Here is a 25,930-nt window from a genome sequence, read left to right on the forward strand (position 1 = left end):
CCTTACACTGTTAAATGAGGCTTTTGTTCAAGACCGTTAACTTGGCTGTCATCTCCCCTAGTGAGGTTTTAATATCACTGAAAGTGGGATCTTGGTATGTTTTGCTTAGGTGGATTTTTTTGTTTGGTTGGTTGGTTGGTTTTTTTTTTGGTTGGTTTTTTGTTTGTTTTGTTTTGGTGTTTGTTTGTTTGTTTGTTTTTTGTGGTTTTTGTTTTTGTTTGTTTGTTTGTTTGGGTTTTTGTTTTGGTTTGGTTTTTTGTTTGTTTGCTTTGGGTTTTTTTTGTAGGTTTTGGGTTGATATTGTTCCCTACTGTATCAGATAAGTTTAAAGAATATTTTCAGTACAGAGGAGACTTGCGTAAAATCCAGACTTCTTTCTGACTGGATGTTGTTCTTCTGGAGGCTGTATTCTTTTTCTGTCTCCTGATGCTGAGAAGGGTTTTAAATGAATTTAAATACGGAAGAAATCGTTATTCAATAGAAATGCAACAGCTTTTGCCAGAATACTTAATGTTTGTTTTAATGGGCTAATGTAAGGTTAAAATGTACTTTTATCCTAACCTTACTAATATCTCCCAAATTTGGTTTTGACCATGTCTAGAAATTTCATAGGAAAGTACAGGCCTTTGGGTCAGATCACCTAGTCAGGTGATCTTTTAAGTGAGGTTTAGAATTAGTGGCCTGGATTTATTTATTTTAACATGTTGTTAGACAGAGGAACAAAGCTGTAAGTTCCATGGGCCATATTTTGATGGTTAAGTGAGGCTTCTGAGCATAAAAGAAGTGGTAGTTTGGGCAGCTTGCTTATAGGTTTGCTTGATTCTGGGTCCCTGAGCCTGTGGTAGTAACTGATACTGAGACTGAAGCTCAGTGGGTGACCTCTCTTGAAATGAGATGATATGAGAGTTACTACCCTACTGCTGAGATCGATTTACCTGTGATCTAAGCTGTTGTATTCATAGCTGCATGTCACAACTATAGAATGCAAGTTATCAGGTAGCTTGGGTTTTGTGGTGTCTCAAAACCAAGGAAAACACTAACAAAGCAAATGCAGAATTATTGCTGTCATTAGTGATTGTTTAAAAATGTGCACACCATTCTGCTGAAGTTGATTGCTTATTTGCATGCTTAGTGATATCTGCAATCAAATAATTTCCTAATGATTAGGATTTTTCCTGGAAGAAGGTGTTGCTTAATTTTCCTCTGCAGTTTGCTTAATGGTTCAAATTGTTTGCAGTGGCTACACTTTGAAGATAGAAATGTGAAGAGAAGCTAGTTTTTTTAACAGGCTTCTATCCTATAAATAACTTGGCTTAGTTCTATTTAAGTTTACATATTCTTTTTCTGGAACATGACTTTACATAGTTGAACTGGTCCATTTCTAAACAAGGTTTGAGAATCATTTGGTTATGTGTCTCCAGTATCTGGTTCTTATATTATGGTCTTCTGTAAAACTTTCTGGTTGTCACTGAAAATGGTTTTCTATTTATGCTGCTTTACAGGTTTCTAGTATATTTTGTGGCTTCGGATGAAAAATGGTTATAAGTTGTTGGCTGCTCTTAATAATTTCCTTGGTGATTAAATATAGCATAACCGTAAATGCCTAATATTATCCTCAGGCCAAGTATTTGCCTGATGACTGTAATTAGACTTAGAAGTGCGTATGTATTAAAAAAAAGTTGCTGTTTTCATCTTGTGAGTGCCATGCTCCAGCCTGTTTTACGCCTTTCCTCTTTTAATATTTGGTGCTAGATTTTGTAACTCAGAGGTAGCAACTTCAAATACTGCCACATGTTGGACATTATAGTAGTGATTAGGAGAGATGTTGTATTAATAGAAATATCTTGTTTTCTTCACTTGAAGGAAGTTGAAATTGCCAATAATGTTAAAATTTCCCCTTCTGTTTCCCCAAGTCTGTTGAGGGATCTCTTAATCACCAAGCCACCTACTGAGTAGGTAAAAATTACAGATTTAAGTGAGCTAGTTTTTATGCAAAGCAGGGAGAAGTTAAGGTTCAAAAGTTTGTGCTCACATTTTTCTGCTGATTAGATAAACATTCAGAGCAGACTTTGCATAAGTGTCCTAAGAGCTCAGTAGAAATCTAAAATTAATAAGGATTTCTTATAGTCCCATCACTCGTCCCAACACTTCTAAATGCCAGCAAGGGTTTCCAAGACAAGCTGTAGAAGGTTTTATGCCCTAGAAAAACTTCAGTTCTAAGTAAAACTGAGTATCCTGAGTCTGGATTCTTGGAGCTGTTGAACTGGCTGATTTAGGCGCTAATACAAATGTACTGTGACACTGTAATGCTCCTATTTTCTTTGATTCATCTTGCAACCACAAAAACACTGAACTTAATTTTAGCTCTTATCTCTTGCATACAGCATGTTTGAGAAACTACATTTCTCCTTAAAAGTATTGCTTCCTAAATCATGATTTCACAAATTGTGACTTTCATTTTCCTCTCATGGCAGGCTAGTTCTTTTATTCCCTATATGCTGGCATTACCAACACAAGCCCAGACTTAAGTCAACTGAGGTAGGACTGTGTGTAAACCATAGGGAATCTGGAACTACAGGTGGAAACTTTACAGATGTCAGTTAATATTTATGTTTTCCCTATGTCTCTTTCCAGAGTAATTGTGAAGAACTTGGTTTCTTCAAAGCAGTGGAGATATTGGATGCCTTTTTTGGATGATCAGTTAAAAGTGTGCATTTCAGGGCTGGATATTGCAAGCCAAGAAACCATAGCACACCTACTTCAGCAGATGACATACTTTCCAAGAATATTATTTTTATAATCACAGAAATAACTGAAATATAACTGGAGGCATTACAGCTTAGAGGAGACATGTCTAACATGTTCCTCTTTAGCTACACCCAAACCTTTCATGTTTACTTCTCTCAGAACGGGAGGAGTGGATGTATTTTCTGTCTCAATCCCTTGTTGCCTTTTTGAATTACAATGCTCAGAATATCAGTGGACAACAAATATGTACTCAAACAGAGGTCAAACATAAAGACTTCCTTTTATTCATGGTAGTAGAAGGTAAACGGACATTTTTTTAAAGCTGATCGGTGTCAGGGCAACTTTGCTCTCACGTGTTACATCCACTTAAACACTTGACTTTGAGGTTGCACTTGTGCTCTTCTTGCATAAGAGATCAATTCTCAAGAATATGCTGCCAGACCATTGTAGGATGTGAGTGTAGGGTGGTGTTCAGGGAGCTTTTCAACTGCAAGAAGCAGCAATGTCCTCGGTGAAAAAGAGCAAAATGTGGGAATCTTGAGGAGGTGGGAGCACTATTGGCTCTAGTTTATTAGAAGACCATCAAGCCGAAGATAAATCTGTTTTTGTCTGGGGGTTTTTTTAGACAAGTGCAAACATAGTGAAAGGGTAGTGGCCAACTAAGGTGCTGCAAGAATGTGTCAAAAGTAAGCATGCTGCAAGGTCGTACAGTCAAAAGTGGTTCTTTGCCTCCTTTCTCCCTTCTCCCAGAAAAAAAAAAAAGGCAACTAATCTTATGGTGGAGATAGGTTTAATGGTGAATGTCAAGTTTTGCAGTAATATAGGTGCTCAAGTAGAGAATAGCATCCATGTGCTTGAGATCTTTAGAAAGGTTAAAAAAAAAGTCTGAAAGAGGCTTTTGTAATCTATTTATACCTGGTTCTAGGAACACTTAGAAGTGATTTCTTCATGTAATAGCTTGAGTCCAGCTGAGTAATGGCCTTATACAGCATTTAGTTAAGGCCGCCTTTAAAATAAATTTCCAGTATCTGTTAAGAAAAATATAATCCTCTTATGATTGAAAATGAAAAGTAGGACTTTTACACAGAATATTTTCTGGAGAATGTGCTGAAGCTCTTAATTTGAATGGGAGCAGGCACATTATAGGAATAAAGAATTAAAGTCCATCGAAGTAGTCCTCTTTGTTGTGAGTTTACTGACCAATTTGAATCTTAAGAAAATCATAGACAGTGATATCTTTAAAATGGGATGAACTATAGAACATGACAAAATCAAGAAGTGGTGATGCTGCTATCCATTCTTCCTGGAGGAAACTATTACCTTTATTCGTACAAGTCTAGTTAGAGCAACTGGTGAAAAATCTAGTGCATTGTAGTATTCCTGAAATGCTATTCCAAGTAGACATTGATGTTCTAGGTTCTGTCCTTGTGTTCTATTGGCCTACATGAGGGCTTGATTTGTCTCTGTCACCTCTATATTGTGGCTTTGCTGCCTCTTCACTCTAGTCTGTGCTGGAATATTTAGTCCCAGAAGGGCTCTCATCTCCTTATGGGTGGAGCAGGTTGCTGTCATAGCACTGTAATGCCTTGTGACTGGCATCTGGCCTGATACAGGAAATAGTTTGACCCGTGCCAAATAAATACTCATACATAAGTAAGCATAAAGTTACAGCAATGATCACATTTAGATACCACGTATTCTTTATTGCTCTTCTGAGGTTCATTTGTTCTTCAAGATAAAATTTCACATCCAGTATGAAGACAGTTGATGGCTAAAAATAAATCTGTTTGCATAACCTTTTATTGTTCTTTGTTGCAGCTCTCAAGTTCCACTTACAAATATAGGAGTGAGGAATTTAAGAGACAGTTTTCTCATCTGCCAGACTCAGAGAGACTCATAGTAGGTAAGAAGTAGTCACAGAAAATGTCCTTGTCTTCTGTTTGACTTCAGACTGCAGTCAGGTCAAAACATTTTGGGTTTTTTATGGCAAATTCTAACTACAGCTGATAACTCCCTATTCTTCTGTCTTTGAACTGGCATGATACCTTCAAGGAAAGCCAGGTCCATTTTCCTGTCCTCTACTCCCTGCTTCGTGGAAAAAAACAAAACAAAAAACCCAAAACGAACAAAAAAAGATGTTGTTTCTGACATTCTATTAGCTAGGTAGATCATCCTTAACAGAAACTTTCCCCTTGCTCCCTGGAATTAATATCCTTGCCCAAAGTACCTTGATTAATGTAAGTCTTGGAACTGAGTGACATGGTGGGTGGCTGTAATTTAAAAGACTATTTTTCAGATGAATGGGAGAGGAAAGAAGCAGGTGTCAGAGAATATCAAACTATGATGTATAACTTTTCTCAGCACTGAAATATTCCTTTTTCAGCTCTGTTTCACTCTACTGCAGAAAACAAAGAAGGCAAGCATATAACCTTACCTCCTTTGCTTAGTGATGCACCTTATTCCCTCCTTTATCACCTGCCTGCATTGTATTTGTGTAACAAATATACTGTATATTTTCATACAAGAGTAGCATTGTGACTATTTAAAGTTCATCTCTCATTTTATGCAACTTTTAAAGAATTAAGTATTGAGAAGCTGTTTAGTGTATGCTTGCAGTATGCAAGCAGCAGCTCTGAAGCAGTTAAATCCCTGTGTCTTTTTCCAGCCTCAGGAGGCAGTTATCCTCTGAAATGCCTTCTGCACTTTTAAAATACTTCAGTAGGGACGTAAAACAGAAGGAAAGGATATTACTTCAAAGCATTATTTTGATGTTTCTCCTTACACTTGATTGATGTAGAAAGCCATGGAGCAAACTCTGAAGTACAGTTTCAAAGAAGAGACTGCCTATGATTTAGAGAAAAATTTAGTAATGGGTTAATCTCAATCTGTTCCATCAGAAGCAAAGCCACTACTTTTCTATAATTTTTTTTACCCCATAAAAAGCAGTGTTTCCTTGAAATGACTTTCTGCATCCTCCAAGCAAGGAGCTCTTCCTCTGCTTGTGTAGAGAAACTTGGTACAGAAGCCATAGCTTGCTGCTGTTCATTAAAAGAGTTGTTACTTCTTCTGTTTTTAAATCAGCTGTTAAAAATAAGCAACTATTCCACTGTAATGAGCAGTGTATATAAAGATTATATAAAATATTATTTTCTTAAAATGAAAGGAATTATTTAGACTGCCTAAATGAGAGCTTAAAGGAATGCCACTATAATTTGCCTGCAAATGTTGTTTTCAAGCAATATATTAAGTTACTGGTTCTGAAAACTTAGAAGGAGAAATGCTAATCTCTTCTGTTTGTTTTAATATTCCCTTTTTTCTAGGTAGGTCAGAGTGGAGTTGCTCATCACTTTCCCAGTGATGACCTTTATAGGTCTGAATCCCTCTCTTAAAAACCACAGAAGTCAGATGCAGCTGCTTAGTAACTCTTTCCTCAAGTCCTTAACTTCAAACTTCTGTTGCCTTCCTCTGACAGCATTTTGGTATCTGACTGTTCTTAAATATGCACTTGCAACTTACTTTTTTAGATTTAAGCTTCTGTAGTTCTATTTGTAGTTACATCTCAAAGGGCTTCTATACATGCCTCATTCTTGTTACAAGAAGACTTATTTCCACTTGATTGTTTGAGGGGGAAAATGCTAGAGAATTTTAAAAATTGTAATGAAAGCTTCTGTAAAAGCAGATATAGCTTGAAGGTAGGATGTTGGGGACTCCTGAACTTCTTGATATTTGAACAAGAACTGTATTTGTTTTGTTCTTGTAGTACACAAAAATCAAAATTCTGGCTCAGACAATACCAGATACAGAACTACTGTTATGTAGGAGTTGACAGTATAATCTGTTGCACTATAAAATGTTTGTGTATTCTGTTGTTTAGGCGCTTTGAAGTTTGACTAATGAATACTTCGCCCATGTATTTCTGGTCTTGCCTGACACCTCCTCTCTGAAAAACTAAGACAATGCACAGGGGTTGATAGAAGGAGTGCTGTCTTCACACGGATGTACCTTGTATCAACTCTGGCTTTGGGCTGTTCCCAGAACAATGATCTGGATGCCAGTACAAGTCTGCTTTCACAGACTTCTTAGAAGTGAAAGAAATGGCTTTTTATTGTTTTGTAATACCCATCTCATTTTAGCTAACAGGTTTGGGTCAACTGTGCTGCAGTCAGTGGGTGAAAAACTTGCTCTTGCTCTCTGTACATAGATTATGCCTGTGCACTCCAGAAGGATATCCTGCTGCAAGGACGCTTGTATCTCTCTGAAAACTGGCTCTGTTTCCACAGCAACATTTTCCGATGGGAGACCACAGTAAGATTTCTTAGCTCACTTGAATCCCACATTTTCTTTGTTCTATCCTATCGGGATATAGGATTAGAGTCTCTCAGATCTCATCCTGTCAATCTCATACTAGTAACTCTGGGCTGTCAAGAAAGAGCCTGCATCCCTGAGTGGAAATGCAGATCAATTCTCTGTGACACAAGAGTAGCAATGGAAGCATCTGAATGCTGAAGTAAGCCTGTTCAGTCAGTCATTCAGCATAAGAAGTTTAGGAATTATGCTAAGGCTGGCTTTTTTACATTTCTGGATGTCAATTTGCCTTTCCTTACCATGCAAAGTTGTCCTATAAAGCAATGTAATACATAATTTCCTACTTTAAGTCCTAGGGCACAGCATGGTATGTAGTTTTACCCTATTCAAGAACTCTGCAGTATTAAACCTCACTTGACTTAGCCTTACATGCAAATATCAGCATCTAAGAAGAGCTGAAAGGAATTGATAAATGACTTCTGCAAGTTCTCATATTGTGGTCTGTGGCTTTTGAACAGTACGAGCAAAGGTAGATATTTGTGATATGTTGGCCCTTTATTTCTGTCAGATTAGGTTAATGAGTTAAAATTTTTCATTCAAACAGTTGTTCTGTCTGCTGTAGAACTTGCATGAAGCAGTGAATAAGGAAGATAACCTACCAAACAGAGGATGGATATGTCAAAATGTTCTGTGAACTGTGAGATTGCTTATAACTTAAGTTAGTATCTCACATTTGAGTGGCCTGAAATACACAGGACAAACAACAAATAGCTTGTGTTTTTAAGACTGTGAGGGACTGTAGAAATACTTAATTGAAAACCAAGCTTACTTTGGTCAGATGGATTTGATGATTGAATATTTCTTATTTTGGATGTGAAATTAGTTAAAAAGTAAACTCTTTGGAATTATACCCTTGAGTATATAAACTATTCAAAGACTGATTGGATTTTTTTTTTAATCCAAAACAGCACACATCCTGGTAACCTGTTTCTGCCTGTATAGCAGAGTGGTATCTTCAGCAATACCTTTAGGCAATCTGAGCTCATCAGCTACAGTGGTAGAGCCAAGTTTGGGACCTCGTTAGCAGGCTATGTTGTTGCAAAGAGAGAGGGAGTAAGTGAGGGAGAACTTTCTGCTCACGCAGGGGAAAAAACAAGTTAGAGCTGTATGTTCTTCCTTTCTCTATGCTTTCTCTAAGGCAGCACAGCCTTATATTCAAGAAAAGAGGGGGTAGGCTGGAAGGAAATGGCTTCTTGCAGCTAGACCATGTTCTTCTAAACAGAAACATTTCAACTACTAATATACAAGTCCAACGTGCCTAGGCAGGAAGAATTTCCTGCAGTGACTAGACTGCAAATAAAATTTTGAAAATGGACTATATTGTAAACTTTTGTGAGATAAGTCTGTAATCTGGTCTCTCTCATCTAGGTCCTGCCTTATATATAGAATTCTGATTGGGATTGACTTTCAGATCTGTGATTTGTGTTTGGTTGGGATTGTGGCTAGAGGAGTGGAAGAAAAGTGGAAAGAACAGCTTACTTCCCTAGTCCTAATGTGAAAGGAGATGACTCTTAAGTCACCTCAGCTTCTACTTTGAAATGCTTGCTGTTAAAGCAGCAAGTGGAGACAGTAATTGCCTTTGTGATCTCCTCTGAGTTGCATTCCAGGGTTTGGGGTTAGTTTGAGTTCCTCTTGGATGTTCTGTAACTTCTAAAGTAGTCATAAGTTATTTTTAATATGTCTTATTAAATGTGTTTCTGCTTAGATTTCTATTGCTTTGAAGGATATCACTTTCATGACAAAGGAGAAGACTGCTCGTCTCATTCCAAATGCCATACAAATAGCAACAAAAGGAGAGAAGGTGAAAAGCTGGTTTTAAATATGTTCTTGCTAAATTACAGAGTCCAGAACACAGCACTTGTTTTAGTCTACATTTGCATAAGTAACTTCCCTGTCAAATGTTTAAATGTGATTGGGATTAGAAGGCAGACTTAGGTTTGGTCCCTCTGCATGTTTGCTTGATAATTCAACTCCAGTTTGACTGCAGAATCCCTTTGTGCTGTTGATACAGTAACCAGGAGAGTTTGTCTCACCTATTCAAAGAAAAACTAAAATTCAAAGCATGCATTTAGAATGTATGTTCTTCACACTGGAAAAATATCAAAGTCGCTGGATTTCAAGTGCTCCTTGAAGAAGACTACTGAAAACAGAAGGACTGTGATGTCATAGGTTTCAAGTAATGGAGAAATTTACCCCAGAACATAGGCTAGGAAATGAAGTTTTTGAGTGTGTATTTGAAAAAATGAAAAGCATAATGCAGTGTCTTATATGCAATACACATTGTGATTAGTTCTTCTATAAGTGCCTTGAAAATAATAATTCTTGGCAAAGAACAGAGCTTTCCACAGTGAACCTGGACCTGTTCTTTGGGAAGCAACTGTGATTCCTCATATTTGGCTGTTTCCTCTCAATTCATCTAGTATTAACTTTCATTGACAAGAAAGATAGACTTCTTTGCTAACAAAACCCCCAACTTTCCAATGGGAAAGATTTTAATACTTGAAATTATGCATATAATTTGATCTAATATTTTAATTATTTTAATTTCACATCATCTTGTGTGAAAATCTTAGTAAGAGGCTTATGTGGCAGAAGAATGGAAATAGCTGTTGCCTGGAAGAAACAAGTATATGTATTTCTGATTTGTTCAACCTCCTGTGGGAAAAATTTAAGCGTGTTTAAGTTGATGATAAGTTATTCCCTTATGCCAAGGATAGTCACATGGCCAGAACAGCAAGTGTCTTCATATACTGTGTGGACACTGGGGGGCATAATCTTACTCACTGAAAGTGATACAAACTCAGGAACCTGAGGAATACACCCCAGGTTTGTTGAATGTGAAATGAGGCAAGCTGTTACTGACAACCTTGGGATATTCAAGATACAAGGAAGTATTCTGGGATTCTTGAAAATAGCTACATGTGAGCTTGTTTTTTTTTCTGCAGTTTTTCTTCACGTCATTCAGTGCACGAGACAGAAGCTACCTCAGTATCTTCCGTTTGTGGCAGAATGTGTTGCTGGATAAGGTAAGCTTGTCTGCATCAGTATCTGTGGTTAAGCAATCAAATAAACTTTCTAATGTAGACAGATGTGCCTCTGGAGAATAAGAGACTTGAAGTTAGCTTTTCCTTTCTGAATTGGAATTCTAATCTGATGTTCTGCTTTGGTTCCTTGTACTTCAGATCACAGACAAAATTCTTATCTTTTCCTTCTCAGACTGCCACCTACAAGTCTGCTCTTGAAGGAGGAGTTTGTCTTTGCATATAGGTTGCATGCTTCTCTTCACTACGAGCTCAAGCATATGTTACTAAATTGATATGCATTTGCTTCACATTTTCTGTGCCTAATTTGTGATCAAAAAGGCAAGAGGTTTTCTCAGTGAAAACTTTCAAGGAAAAAGGCCAAAACTCCTTCTCAGGTTAGCTGAATCCTTGCCAGCCAGCTCATTACAACTCTGCTGACCTTGAATAAATGCAATTAAGGCAGGCTGTATGATATGGAAATGTATTTTGGCAATTTCGGCTAGTTAGCTTAATTATATTGCAATTTGTGGATACTTCAGCTAATCTTTCTCAAAATGGAATGACGCTCTTGCACCACATCACTGTAAGAAAGACAACTTTCATAAACCAGTTCCTTCCTGTTTATGTCTCTCATTGTTTAAATATTTTAACACAGTTGAAATTACATTCCAAAATATTCATATATAACAGTGCAATGATCCCCAAAGGTTTAAAGGTGTTCTGTTACTTAAATGTAGTAGCTACACTTTTTTCTTTTTGTTAGATGAATTTTAGGGCAGACTAGAGCACGTTTTGTCAAAACAAAAGCTGAAAATAAAAAGAAGTGCTATTTAAGGCAAAACCAGTGTTTCTTGCAAATCTCTTGTCCCCCAAATCAAATACTATTTAATTGTAACTTCATAACCATCTTGTCTTGAATCCAGCCACAACGTACTATGTCACCTTTTAACTGGAATGTACAACTGGGAGTAACCCTGCTTTCTCTCATTGTGCAGAGTTTGTGAGAAATGATACTTGCATTATTCAGTTGATTAGTTTGTGGTGCTGGAGGGTCAGTGTGTAGACATTCAGGTATACAAACCTGTCCTAGGGCTGGAACAGAGGTAACAAGCTTTGTACTGTTCTGTATTAGTTTTTCTTGTGTGTTTCTTCTCTGTGACACTGAAATGAGTGTCATATTAGGATCATTTTTCCACATTAGAGTAGTAGCTAAAGGATAGATAAGAAAGCAGGAAGCATGGACTGCATGCAAGATGAGATTAATTAAGCCAGCAGGTTTTAGGAACCAATGCATTTGAGAAGCTTGGGAACTATCCTTATTATTTTATCATATCTTGCTCTTAGCTTGCTTGCATCCTTACTGAATTATGTTAAAAGATATAAATCTGTCTTTGAGAATTTCTGCTTGGGGTTCTCAGTTGTAAAATGGAACATGGTCATGAGATGTGTGTAGGACTTTTTAATGTAGTATGTTTGTAACTATTATTGAAACAGGATTTCTATTAGGTTGAGCTCCTGCTTCTGAAATGTAGTAATGACTTGTGATTCTCTGCTCGAATGTGTTTGAGTCACCTGGCAGCCTTCTTTATTATCTTCTTTACTAGATAAAGCTATAAAGGGGCACTATGGAGTTGATAATAGAAACTGAAGTTGCTGGAGCTGAATCCAGTGATACTACTGGAATGGCAGCTGTCTACTGAACTAATACTAAAAGAGAGCCCTTGGTGTTTTCCAGCCGTTTTGCTGTCGTATTCCCACCACTCCAATGTCAGGAACAGCATACATTTGGAAAATGTCTCATGCACCTGAGGCCTTGCCATGGAATACAATGCCTGACTATGTACAGTTTGGTGTTCCTGGCTTCAGTGATCAAAGGGATGCCATCAGAATTTAAGGCTTTTGACAAAAACAAATCTCACTCTGGAACCATTTCTAAAAGGAGCTGGTTTTAATGTTTCATCTGTAAATAGCTAAATGTTTTAAAGCCTGTGAATAGCTTGGTTATATTCTGGAGCACATCTTCTAGTCCTGGAGATTACATCCAACTGTTAAATTATGAAATAAATTTGTCATCAGAAGTATAACTCTGAGTATGGATGTCACAGTGCTGGATTGCCCCACCTGATGGTGAATAATACCCAATTTTCAGGATTTGGATCCAGGTGACTGGAATTACATTTGCTTGAGATCATGTCTGTGCAGAGGTAATTTTCAGGCCCTGGTCTCTTCAGCATTTGTGAGCATAGATTTTGTGCTATGAAGACTCACCTCTGAGGAGTGACCCATCTGCTTTACCTGATAAATCTTACGCTTTCACCACCTGCAGAACTTCTTGGTGGGGTCAGCCTCATATCCTTTCTCAGATCTCCATCTGGTGGCTGTTCTGCCTTGTACCTCTCAAGTATTGCATATCCTAGGTGGTTGAACAAGTAGTCCTTTGACAAGTCTGCCTTTCTCTTAGAAGTGACTTGCGCTGTGCAAGAAAACCAGCAAATGGTTACATGCTATTCTAGGCTTAAACTTACTTCATCCATCAAGATGTTTTCCCTCAGCTTTGAACCACTGCTCTGGCAGGACTCCTAGTACCTTTTAGCTCAGTTACAATTCTGTAGCTCGTAACTTCTTCAGATCTTGCTCAGAATATGTTATAGTGTCTTTGGTGCCCTTCAACTTTAGTTCCTCTGCGAATCAGTGGGTACTTTCCTCTTAATATGGGCCTTCCTTAGGCTTCTTATTATTTGAATGCCCATGCAAAGACTTTTCTTTGAAGGAAAATTGCACTTTTCTTTTTCCTGTCCCTGTTGGAAAATGTGTGCAGAGTGAGTCTTGTAGGCTTTTTACCTTGCCATTGTATTTTAAATGACCCAGCATCATGGAAAATAAGGAATCATTAATGCAGGACTGGAAGAGACATGACACCAGTCTTGATAAAACAGATAGCTGCTTCCATAGCCACTGCAGCTTTCAATAATACTTAAGTTTATAAAATCAGCCAAAAATCCTGTTTTGCAGTGGGCTTTCCAACTTAGTACAATAAATTTATTCATGGCTGCTATTAGTAATAAGAGTGGTGCCATTCACAGTTTTGCTTTATTTTCCTAAACTTTATGGGTGTCAAATATCCTTCAAGTTTAAGGGAGAAGGAACAAATTAAAATGTAATTAGGCAGGTCATTCAAATCCCAAACAAACACAATGCTCCTTATTTCTAATGGAACAAGATCTTAACTTAATTGGTCTCAATTCCCATGAGTCCTCTGCCTTAGAGTTGGATTTTTTTTTTCCTATTGTTCTTCTTTTGCTTTGCTGGGTAGAGATTTGCACCTGTCTCCGGAGACATTGTAGCAGGTAAGTCTAAAGGTGTGAGAAGGGACCAGAATTTCTGATCAGCTGGGCTTCCTGGGGCAAACATCTCCCTGGACAGATCAGCCTTCCCCAGCAGTTTCTCAGGGAAGGTTGTGAAAAGAAATGCTTATTTGCACCTTTGTGTAGTGTACAACAAGATTAATTAAAGAGATGAAAGAAGGCTTGGTTTGATTCTGAGCTTCTTATTTAGGCAGTTAGGGGGAGAGTTTGCTGTTTCTGTCCCCTGTTCTGCAAACAGAACTCTGTATCAGAACCCTGTATCAGAGTTGCCTGGCACGAGTGTGGTGATTGTCTCTTTAGTCAACCTGTATTGCAGGTCTTGCTCTTATTTCTACATTTGTCCATAGAGGGTAAAAATCATCGGCTTTGCTTCTGTCGGTGGTACTCTGTAGTATTGCTTGTGCCATGACACCGCTTTGTCTGGCATGAAGCAAAGATCTGCGCTCTGCATGAAAAGACAAAAGTGTATCCCAGCTGCTTCTTGGAATCTTTGTTTTTGTATACAAAGAGAGCTGAGGAAAAACTCAATGTAGGCTATCACCTTGAATGGGCAAAGTAATTCAGGTTTGGATTTCACCTTTCAAGCTTCACAGCTTCTCTGAGCCATCCTCTCAGAAGCAGAAGTCTGACCCTGAAAATTTATGCCCTTCTTTGCTTTCAGAACTGACTCTTTCTGATACAATAAAGCAAGTTTCGTTTGATTTTGGCTTGGGACCACTAAGAACTCATATCTAGCTGAGCTAAGGATTCTTGCAGTCTGCTCAATTATTCCGTTTTAGAAGCAGAAGTTGGTAACATTGCTTTTACAAAACAACAGGAAACAGCTTTATAGATTCTTTTATAGAAGCTGAAAAGCTTCTCTGATTTCCTTGAAGTATTGGTCTGACTGTATAAGGGCAGACTGATTTGGCCATAGGCAGAATATACCGGTGAATTTAATTAGCAGCATTAGCTCTTTGTCATTATGACTGAGAATCAAGGCATTGGAAATACCGCACAACAGAAATGAAAATGGCTTTGTTTCTGTTCTTTGATTCCTGGTTGGAAGGTGTGCTAGCTAAAGATCCAACTCGGTTGTATTTTGAAACCATGTAATGCCCACCCCTGTTTTTTGGCCATTTCATAAGAACTGCAGATAGTTGTTTGTGGTTATGAGTTTATTGCTCCAGAAGATACTTTCCCCAGGCATTCTAAGGCTGTAAGTGGATGCACGTGTTTCAGCACTGCATTGCTCTGTACAACAAACCCCCTTGCAGAGGGAGGCTGGCATTAGCTGCTATGACCCTTGCTTTATAGGTGTGTTTTGTGTTTTAATGTTTACTTTGCCCTCGCTAGGATTAAATGCCTTGAAACTGATCTCTGCCAATAGGGTGCTTGTTGCCAGCTGCTTTTTGAAACGCCCGAAACCGTGCTGTGCTGGAAAATACCCGAGGGAAAAGCCCTTCCTCGTCCCCTGAATTGGGCTGTTTGTCCCGGCCCTCGGGGGGAGCGGCTCCTGTGCGATGCGATGCAGCCCGGGACGCGGCGGGACCCCCGTGGGGCCCGGCCCGGCGGCGAGAGCCGAGATTGGTTCGGTCCCGCCACGGGCCGGCGGCCGCAGCCGGGGAAGGCGCTGCCGCGGGCCCGACGCGGGCGGTGGGGCGGCCCCGGCCGGGCCCCGGCGCCGCCGCCCAGCAGGAAGTGGGAGCGCGGCGGCGCCGGCGGCGGCTCCCGGCGGGAGGGGGGCTGTCCCGGGAGCAGCGCTGCTCGGCGGGACGCGCCAGGTGGGTCGCGGAGCGGGACGGGGCGCGGGGAGTGCCGGGTCGGCTGTGGGCGCGCATTTACATCCTGCGCTGCGGGTCAGCTCCTCCGTGTCCTGTCTAAAATTGCGGGTTCTGTAACTAACACTCTACAGGTGAACCAAGCGGGTGGAGAGGATCATTTAAAGGCGCTTTAAATAATGCATGGGTATTTAATGTCATCGTTTCATGCAAATAGTAAGCACTACTTGTGTTACTACCTCATTAGCACAGTCCTGTTCCCTTGATCAATATGGATGGTGGCCGAGGCACATTTTCCGGAGTGGTGTCTCCTGTTTTAAGATCGCTAGTATTGCTTTCTGAGCTCTATTAAACACCAAAACCTTTTCTTCCCTTTCTCTTTTTTTTTTTTTTTTTTTTTTTTCGCCTCTCAGCCCTTTACAGCCAAGGCGGACTTTGGAACTCATTGCTTACTTTGCAGATATGAGTGTTGTATTACTTTCAGCTCCTAGCTTTTCTAATGATTTAAAACAAATATGTCTTGGTAGCTGCGGGAATTCATAGAACGGGATAAAGATACTGTAGAGAAGACTTAGTGGTGAGCCAAGGTAATCCTGGGGAAAAGCAACTATTTTTCATAAAAGAGGGTGCTGGTAGTACAAAGTGAGGACCTCCTGTCCCGTCTTGGCAAAGTGGACAGTTGGCTGACCTAGACACCAGTGTAATGACTGAAATGCTAGCCTCCCACAATTTGTAAAGTACTCCAAGCATCCTCAGGAAGCAGGTGGATATCTATTAAGCAGTTTGTTCAGAATCAAAGGGATGCTTACTTACCTTGTGCCATATCAAGTGAAGTTCAAGTGCAAGGTACCTCAAAGTTATCTGTGAAAATATTGGTGACATGTGAATAAGCAAGTGGCTACAGGTGTGTGTTTTCTTAAAATGATTTTTTTTTTTTTTTTTTTTTTTACGCCTGGTGTTATTGGTTGAGCAGTGGGAGTGTGAAGTAGACCAGGAGTACAGTTGCCCAAAATGCTGAAACCCAATCTCCAAACGTGATACCTGAATGCTTTTGGTCCTTGTCGGAATTGAGGTTAAAGGCTGTGGTGTAATTCAAACTTGTTGCTGTTTTTCTTCCAGTGCCTTACTGTCCCATACTGTGGTTCCTGACTAGCTTGCTTTGTTTCAGAAGCTGACCAAGCAAGAATTCTGGCAGCTGGTGCACCAGAGCTATGGCTCTGAGCTGGGCCTGAACAGCGAGGAGATGGAGAGCTTCCACTCGTCGTCTGAGGACAACGGGCAGTCTCGGTAAGGAGAGGCTGTATAGCCTATTGAAACACCATGGGAGAAGCAGTGTTCTCTTTTAGAAACTTGGTTTCTGAAGAGCTGCTGTAGCCTTACTGGAAAGATTGAGCTTGTAGTAAAATTATGCAAAGGCATGTACTGCATAGACTGAGTGTACATAAAACCTTAACTGTGTGAATTTTCTGAAATAGTAGCAGTGCAACTGAGGCCCCTTAGAAGAGGTGAGAGGAAGACCTTGTTTCTCCCTGGATCTGCTTGGGGATCAGCATAGGGTAGCTTAAATTGCAGCCTTTTCACATGATGGCGCCTAGTCAGCACCTGTACACCCTTCAACAGTTTGGAACGTTTGAATAGAATGTAGCTATATTATGGTTCAGAAGCTTTTTTTCTTCTCCTCCTCTGTGGGGGCTGAAATACTTGTTTGGCCTTGTTCGCCTGATATCTGAGGTCTTAGTTTATTTCTGTGTTGTCCTCAGCTTAAATTAAGAAACAGGAATAATAATATAATAAGATGGAATAATTATGATAATAATTATGTGGTTTTTTTGAAAGAATTGCCTTGATTCTTTTGAACAAATGTGAACTGATTTATGACCTGCCAGTGTCAACCTAATAACAGCACTTTACATATCTCTGTGTAAGTAAGCATGACTCTAAAAAACTGAACAATGTAATTTGTGTCTCTTCAATCCTATATTATCTGAGTATGTTCGTGAGAAAAATGTCGAGTTCATTACAGGCTTCAAAATATCAGAAAATATTTAATAGAACATATTTTTTTTGTTTGATTGGTTTGGTTTTTGTTTTGGGTTTGCTTGGGTTTTTTTGTTTTTTTGTTATGTTTTGGGTTTTTTCTGTTAAAAAGTCACAGCTCTGCAACTTCGGAATAAGTAATGCAGGAAAAAATATTTTCTGACACTTCCTTAAAACATTTTCTTTCCAAATTAGTTACAAGCTATATCTGTTTCCTCATTTCCCACAGCACTCATTTTCTTGGTTTTATTAACCTTATGATCAGAAGCTGAATCTTCTGAGAGGTGGCTGGAATGAGGAAAATGGCTTGGTATTGATGAGCTGTATGTGGGAAGAATGACTTGGTAGTTTTTAATGTTATCTGAACAGCCATGTTTTCAATGCAAAATACACGAGATGCTTTCTTGGATTTCTCAGCGCTTATATCTCCAAAGATATCTTCCTTCTTGGTTTGGACAGATCCAGCATATGTGATGATTCTGGAGAAAGGGATGAAAAACTACCCAAAATGATTGGTTTAGTTCGTGAGCCCATGCTTCAAACAGAAGGAGAGTCACTCAACAGACACATGTTGCCAGGAGTAAGTGCTGACACAGCCTTTCTTGCTGTTTATGGCTGATAAGCATATATGCATAGGATGAATGGAGATTTGTAACTTCCAAAAACGTCTTTGGGAAGTCAAGATTGTTTCTTAAATTTGAAAATGAGCAAAATTCTTCATAAGAGTATTGTTGGTGGGAGCTTTAGCAGTGCTGTTGCTAATTTGCTGCACAGCCTGGCTGCAATGCTGAGGCTTATGCCCTGGTCTGTTTTTTCTTTTTCCTGTAAAAACAAGATTTCTTGTTTTTTTTTCTTATTCCCAAGGGGACCATATTTGTTTTTTACCCAAGTGCTTTTTGAAAGTAATGCCTTTTTCACTTTCAATGCTTTCTTGCTTGTGCTATTTGTCATTTAAAAAGATATCTCCTTTTATATTACTGTCTCTCCTATGCATAGGGGTTATTGAAGAGTAGTTACACTTTGTCATCCTTGCCTTCAAAGGTCAGTTAGTCTGCTGTTGTGAATATATGAAACCCTTTTTTAATGCTTCAGAAGGAGGGAGAAAACCCCTACACTTGCTATAATAAGGATGAATTTCACCTTGATGCCTTGGGTTCATACAACTGAACAAGCATGAATGCCTCACTCATGTTCATTCATGTTGTATGAATTTGTGAGTGTGTTTGGCTGGTGTGAACAGCAAGTGCTTTAGTAGTGATACCTGAGATGGCACAGTGTCTAGCACAGTTTCTGGGGTTCCTGTGTGCACCTCTAGTCCTAAAAAGTTGCAGGTATTTTCTCTTGGTTATTAGGTATCCCAAACATCTTGGAAAAGTAAATAAAACACTAATGCATTTTTAGTAAGCTTCACTAGGGTTGAGTACTTAATTGTTGGTTTTACTTTGGAGAATTTGGGGAAGGAAGAAAGGAGATTATTTTAATAGTTTTTACTACCATTTAAATCTTTTGGCTTTTGTCACTTGCTAGAACTGATCTGGAGGTTAAGTAGGATTTAAATAGTTTTGCCAAAATCCAAGTTAATTGCTAGAGACTCATATCCAGCAAACAGTATTGGTGTTCCTCAAATGTTTAAAGCTTAGTTGCTTGAGTGATGGGTATTCCGCATGGAAACCATAGCAGTATAAAACAAGATTTTTGGAGAGAGAACTGAGAGGACTGGCTGCTGAAATGTGGTCTGTTTGGGATAACAAAAAATCTACACAGGTAGCCTTAGTTTGGACTCGTAAATCATATTTGCTCAAGAACAAGCCATTAAAAATAATTGCTGTGCCTGGAAAAGAAGCCACACCCCAAGATGTCTCTTGCAGGTGCTAAATCTAATTGGACATCTTGGTAAGGAGGAATGCCTGGGGATCTGGTCTGTAAAAATGCCAGGATTCTGCATTGAATAAATTGCCTCTGAAAAGTATTTGAATTATAGTGTAAAAGTGCAGTCTTGATAAATGTGTAACTAAACTATTTAGTTTACTGTTTCAGGGTAGCTAAAATGCACAATGATTTTGTTTAGCTGTATGTGTCACTTGGCATTACTCAAGAATGTCCATGCTCTTTCCACAGCCCCAGGATTGCAGCATATTTTGTAGAGCCACAAAGGCAGTAGGAGGAGGCAGTAGTGCTTAGTGGTGGCTAGAAGCCATCACAGTGATGACACAAAGCACACTTAACCACCTTCCAAAAACTGGAGGGAAACAGGCTTAAACTCCCCTCATAAGCTCTCATAACAGGAAGATCTGAGTAGTGGAGGGATTTGGTCTAGTATTTGGCTTACCTTGAAAAAAATATTGTTAATGACTGTCTGTAGTTGATTGAGGAAAGTCTGTGTGGAACACCGGTCATGGCTCATCTGCCTCTCAGTACATGTGAATGTGGGAGCCACCTTGTTGCCTGTTTTTGCAACCATTGTCTTCCCTCCATCCCTTGTAGGGAGGCCTTCCAATCCCAGATCTTGCTGTTCACAGGCTGATAATCAAAAAAGCCTTGGCACAGAGCTTAGCAGTACTGGACTAGTTCAGGAGATAAATGTACAATAGGGAATAAATTATACATCTTTAATTCCAGCCCCAGCTTGAATCTCTTCTTCCATGACATTATGAAAAGCTTTTTTTTTTTTTTTTTTTTTTTTTTTTTTTTTTTTAAGAGCTTTTGCTTTTGTCTTTTGACTTGAGCCTGGCTTTCCTGTTCTGCTCATGGCATAATGGGCTGCTCTTATGCTGCTGGTGGGAACCCCACTTTACTAGATCCCTGATTGTTGACAAAATGCTATGATAGTTCCTTGGGTTTGTGCTGGATCGGTGTGTCAATTTTTAGACTGTTCTGTCACAACTAGCTCATTTTTGACTTCCATCTTTATTGGTATTTTGACATTTAATGTTGGTTCAGTCCTAGATCCTGTTATGTGACTGGGTATAACTTACATGGCAGCTTCTCTCAATTGGAACATTTGTAAACTGATCTGTTTTTCTGATTCAGTCTTCCTTTTTAAGTTTTTGACCCTGAAGGAGTACTCTTGTCTGCTTATACTGCAATCAGATTTATGCCTGTCTTTTTTTGAGCCATTGACCTCCTAATAGTCCTTTGCTGCACAAAAAAGTAACAGGTTTTTATTTTGGAAAAAAACAAGAAGTACAGGAAGTACGTGATGACTGTTCAAGCAGTGGATGCTTTTGCTTTCTTGAGTCACTGCTGAATAATCTTTATGGATGTTGGTTTTGGAGATGAATCAGAACAATTCAGTTGAGGAGACCTGACCATATATACTATGGTCCATGCAGTGCTCTTTCAATCATTGCATCTTGATCCCAGATGTTCCACTGGTGGCAATGGGGCCTTGAGGAGAGATTTAGAATGAAAACTGATTGAATCAAAGTTGGTAGCCAAGCTCTTTGGGTGACCTTTTGAGATACAGACTTTGTCCATACAGCTTCCCTGGAGATTTACTTTAAGTGTGCAATGACATATATGCTTAACTGACAGTTCTTCTTTAAGGTTAAGAGCTGCATCATTGATTCAGTGACTGATGTTCGGGGGGATTTCCTTCCTGCTTATATATTGGAGATGGCAAATGATACTCCATTGCTTGCTTTGTGAGAAGTAACATTTTATAGGTAGGATGGCTCTAGATAGTATTTTAAAACTTCTTTTTTCAAAGGGTGATGATTTCTTACAAAATAAGAACTTTTCAGATCTGTCGTTGGGGTAATCTAATCTTGCTGAAAGAGAAGGGTACCCTGCCTCTTTCATTGTGCTTCCCCTCTGGGTTGTTGGACCCTTGCTAAACGTTAGGAAAAAAGTAACCTGATGAATACAAAGTAAATCTGTGTAAGATTAATGAATTTATAAATGATAATGTCGAAGCAGAGAAGGGGCCCAAACTGTGCAGATGGGTGTGAGAGGACTGTCCTATTTAAGGGAGCTCTTGGTACCAAGAGTACATAAAAATAAGTACATTTCTTGTTATCAGAGTTTAGTTAAATATTTAAATAAAGGGGAGAGAGGCTGGCTGAGGTAGAGGAGCAAGGGGGAAATTAGCACTTGACTGTGTGGTAATTGAGCAGATAGAACTTGTGGCTTACTTTGTATGTCTGTCTTCTTTAAAAGTAGCTTTCTCTCTCCTTTTTTTTGTTTGAATTGTCTCTGATTACTGATATTTTTTCTTCTCTTGGTTGTTTTAGGTGGAGGAGTCCCCAAGTGAGAAGCAAATAAAGAGTCCTTTTCCATCTTCAGAAAGGAAACCTGCTAAGCTAGTTAGGAGCAGGTCTTTAGAAAAGTCCTTGGACCTTAATGAGAATGAAAATCTTCCAGAGAAGAGCAGTGCTTCAGATAGTGAAGAAGGTAAATCTCTTAACAGTTGGGATCTGTAAGACAACATGACTTTGGTGTTGAATCTCACTTGTGGAGAAAGTTAGAGATCTTCTGATCTTATGAAACTTGTTTGCCTATTTGTTTCACAGAATTGCAGCAAAAACGTTTTTTATCTTAGTTTCTGGGGGGAGAAAAAAGTTGTTGGGTGTTTAGAATAGAAACAAGAAAATTGTGATTTTTCTTTCTCTCTTCTGGTGGATAGAGAGTTGCCAACAGATTAAACTAAAAATTTATTGACAATGAGGTGGTGTTAACTTTAAAGATGTTTCTTTCCTTTGTTTGCATTTCTTTGAAACTAAGGGAAAACATTTCATGCTGTTCTTAAGTTTCTGAAAGATTCCCCCAACCCCCTCTTCTTTACGCTTATACTTTCTTAAGGCTTATGGGCTTCATTGTTATTGGTGGAGTAAACTGAGGAACTTATTGAAAGCCCAAGGAAACACAACCTCTCCACTTTCAGGAGAGTATTGTGCATATTCTGAATCTGATCTGAAAATGAAAAACCTTAATGGATATCTTGCAGCAGATTCTTTGCACACTCTCTGTGCAAACAATATCTTAATGGATCCTAAAATATCAGCCTCATAACTCATATCTCATTACCCAGTACAAGATAAAAGGAACTCAGGTACCTGGATGACAGACTTGTGCTGAGGTCTGTGGGTGCTTGTCCTGTGGTCCCACAGTAGCCCCTGACACGTTCTTGCTTTCTGTGGTGAGATTTTCACTTACCTGGAGGAAGTTTTCTGTGCCAAAGGGCTGTAGTTGTTCAGACATCTCATTGAACTTTGGTGGATATTCTGTAGTATCTGAATCTTGGATTCTGTAAATGCCTTTCAAGCAAAGTGTGCCCAACCTGTATTAGTTCCAAGGTTATATTGTGGTAAGCAAATAAAGGACAGTCAACCCAAACAGTAGTACTGTGCTCAGTAGGAGCTGTATATTTCTTTCATGTGCAAACAGAACATACTTCATCCCTTGCTGGCAGGAATAGAACAGTTAATTGTTAGTTAATAATTTCTCAGATTAAGAATTGACCTCAATTAGTTACTTGAGGCCAGTTCTTAATCTCACTGAGAAATTTTGTCTTGCCATTTCAGAGTTGACAGCTGAAGTTGTTTGCAGGTGTCGTTATGGGGGGATTGTTGAGGTGTCCAGGAAAGCTTTCAGAGCTGTGGATTGAGTTGGCTGCCTTCAAGTTGTGAGTTTTCCCTGGGGACATGCTTATATTCATTAACTTTGCTGTTGCTCACCTATACTGCTTCTGTGTTGGCTTGAGTTCAGATTCAACTCAATGCATGTCAGGCATTATCCTTTTTGTAAATATGCCTACTTGAACAGACTGTTTATGCCATATTCCTACACACTTAACAAGCTTCACAAATTAATTTACTCTTTCACAGGTGTATCTTTTAGAGCAATAGAAAGTTTTGGCCATTGCATATTTTAGCTATTTTGCGGCTTTCCTATCTTCTATTACTACATTTCTCTTCAGTCTCTGGATTTTATTTTTTATGGCAAAGGTCACCAGGGAAACTGATTGAAAAGCAGTCCTGTTGTCTTTCCTGCTGCTAGTTGCCTAAACAATAGCAGGTAAATATTCCCTGCCTGCATTAGTGATGTTGAATAAATAGAACATATTAAACGGAAGATGTCTCTTTAATAAAAAAAACACTGACTTCATACTGCTTTTCTTATTTCTCTTCTGTTCCCCAAAACTAGTCTTTTTTTATTCAGAGCAGGATTTTCTAGACTCACAACATTAATCTTGTCTCTCAGAATCTTCATGCTTAGAATTTTTTTCTTCTGTTTCTCTGTCTGTTTTCTGTTGCAGTTACCCCACACTCTTTCAAGGTGAATTTCTTCACGCAAACGAAACTAGCTTTCCTACATGGCAAAGGTTTACCCATACGATTAATTTCTCTTGTGTCCTCTGGCTCATACTCAGGCTGCCCATGGAGGTGTCCTGGCAAATAAGGTGAGGGGCAAGGTCAAGACTGTTGTTCTCCACAACCTTAATTCCCTTGTCCTAAGCAGTTCACACCTTGGGGATGGGGGTCTGCATCCCACTGTGCACCACTGGCATATTGATGTGCATCTTGGTATTTTTGTCCAGTTTCATAAATCAGAGTATAAATCCTGAGCCATGACAAAGTTTTGGCTAAGCTAAACTTTAATATCTATGGCTATAATTCTGAATTTCAGAAAATAGATTTCAGTTCAAGCATAGAATACATGTTTCCAACACAAGGCCAAGAGATCTTTTTAATTTCCTCAAGGACTCTAGTATATAGGGTAGTTTGTTTTCAATGACTGTGTTCAGCAACATTAAATACTTCAAAGAAAGAAGGGGGAAGTATTTTCTGCTAGAAGTCTCTACTGTATACAGGGAGATCACACATTTCTGTTCTTGTTTAACATGACATTTACTTATGTATTGTTTCTGTGTGTACTAATAACCACCTTAAATATGCGATCTGCAGGAGAGCAGCACCGTGGTGCTGTAAGATGGGCACAGCAGAGGCTTGACTGCTTGCAGATAGTGGTATATAGGGCATACAGTGTTTGAAATATAAGATAGTTGCATTTAGTTTCAGCCCTGTATTAGTTGTCCCCCTCCCCCCCATAAAAAATTTTGTATATGCAGTGTATGTAAGGAAGAGTAGCCATGTTATCTTATTGGCATTTTAATCAAAATACTGAAAGGATATATTTTGTTGAAAAAATTATTTACTTTGGTGTTTGGAGGATATGTGTTTGAGTCACCTGAAGGCAAAAGGTTGTGGGGATTTTTTATCCTGTGAAATGGAAAAAGCTAGCATTGGGACAGTGCTTACTTAGTAGCTCCCCAAGATAATTTTGTACTTAGTCTTTAAAATATAGGAGAGTTCTCTGAAAATGGTTACTGCTGCTGATACAGTCTTTAAATAGATGATGTATGGAACATGTTCACTTCTAGGAATTGGTTTTATTCACTTGATTTCAGGTGGTTTTGGTTAAAAGCTTCTACCTACAGATCTTTCATGCAGCATGTAATTTTTCACTGTCCCCAGCGGTATAGAAATGTTCAACAGTTCCAAGATTAGCATATGTACTTTTTAAAAATCCTGATCCTCCCCCAATGCTGTGGAGTGGAAAAATCAACCTTCTTACTAATTTGCTTGTGGTATGTGTTTAGCTTTTTGCTATTGGTGGTTGATTGGAATTTTAATAACAATGTTTTTCTTACTACCCCTTCCCCCCATTTCCTGTCTTTTTTTGCACTGCAGATGTCTTTAAACCTCTGCCATCCCTGCTGCATAATGGTATTACATTCAAACATTATTTCATAGCTTGCCTTGCAGTGATGAAAATGACCTTATGAAGTGTAAGGCAGTAGTGGGGGAGGGAAGAGACCTGCTCTTGTTAGGCTGAACCAGGACACTCCGGGTAATGTGTTTACTTCTGTGTTTTTTGGTCCCATGGGATCCTTACCTAAAGTCAGAATAATCTCCTGTTCTTTCAGCAGACAGCTCCAATTCATCTAGAAGTGTATTCAGGTTAAGAGAGTTAGTGTTGATAATTGTATGCTGCTGAAGAGTTAAGAGTACTGAAAGAGAAGGAGTTAGATTGATATCTCTGGATTTGCACAAAGCATTTTGTTGATAAAGAGCATTCTGAGCCAGTCTTGGGTAAAATGCTTCCTGTTGCCCTACTGTTGTGAAAAACAAAGGCAGATACAAGTTTACATGTGTGAGTTAAATGAAACAGTAGACAAACGTGCATCTTTACTTGTAGCAGAGATACATGGTTTAAGATGCCTTTCTGTTTGAATTGCAAGTGTATAAAGTATACACTTATTCATTCCTATGCTACTGTTTGTGCTCACTGCTTCATCTGCAAATTAATTTTGGATTTCTGCAGATAAATATTTGAGGCCAGATGGAAGTGACTTGAAGCTTGTCAAGCTCTTGGTGTATCCTGCTGCTTGGTTCCACAGTTGTGGAACTCACAGCAGCACTTAAATATGCATGCACCTTCCAGACCCATTGTCAAAAATGTTTAGTTTTTCTGGAGAGCAGCTGTTTGAATCCTAGCATCTAAAGTAGCTGATGGGCCTGATATGTAAACCCAGGTTTAGCTTGGATTTTCTGATAATTACTGCTGTATGTGCTAACAATGTTTTAAAAAACCTTTTGTTTCTTCCAAGAGCTGGGAAGAATTGTAGGTA

The 25,930-nt window shown here is 39.0% G+C and overlaps 1 protein-coding gene across 10 annotated transcripts in view; it reads left to right on the forward strand.

Moving 5' to 3' along the window:
* The window catches only part of GRAMD1C (GRAM domain containing 1C), a 50,957-nt gene that overhangs the window by 13,036 nt on the left and 11,991 nt on the right, over positions 1 to 25,930 (forward strand). For 6 of the 10 annotated variants that reach the window (XM_088158914.1, XM_088158916.1, XM_014878608.2 and 3 more), the window contains exons 3-9: positions 4,567 to 4,651; positions 6,950 to 7,053; positions 8,819 to 8,914; positions 10,059 to 10,139; positions 16,430 to 16,548; positions 17,758 to 17,878; positions 21,531 to 21,690. In XM_088158914.1, the coding sequence (XP_088015040.1) occupies positions 4,567 to 4,651; positions 6,950 to 7,053; positions 8,819 to 8,914; positions 10,059 to 10,139; positions 16,430 to 16,548; positions 17,758 to 17,878; positions 21,531 to 21,690 (766 nt within the window). The remainder of the gene's footprint in view (positions 1 to 4,566; positions 4,652 to 6,949; positions 7,054 to 8,818; positions 8,915 to 10,058; positions 10,140 to 16,429; positions 16,549 to 17,757; positions 17,879 to 21,530; positions 21,691 to 25,930) is intronic. The other 4 variants (XM_088158912.1, XM_088158917.1, XM_088158918.1 and 1 more) reach the window with 4 other exon arrangements.

This window comes from Sturnus vulgaris, chromosome 2 (genome assembly GCF_052056855.1).
Source record: "Sturnus vulgaris isolate bStuVul1 chromosome 2, bStuVul1.hap1, whole genome shotgun sequence".
NCBI lineage: Eukaryota > Metazoa > Chordata > Aves > Passeriformes > Sturnidae > Sturnus > Sturnus vulgaris.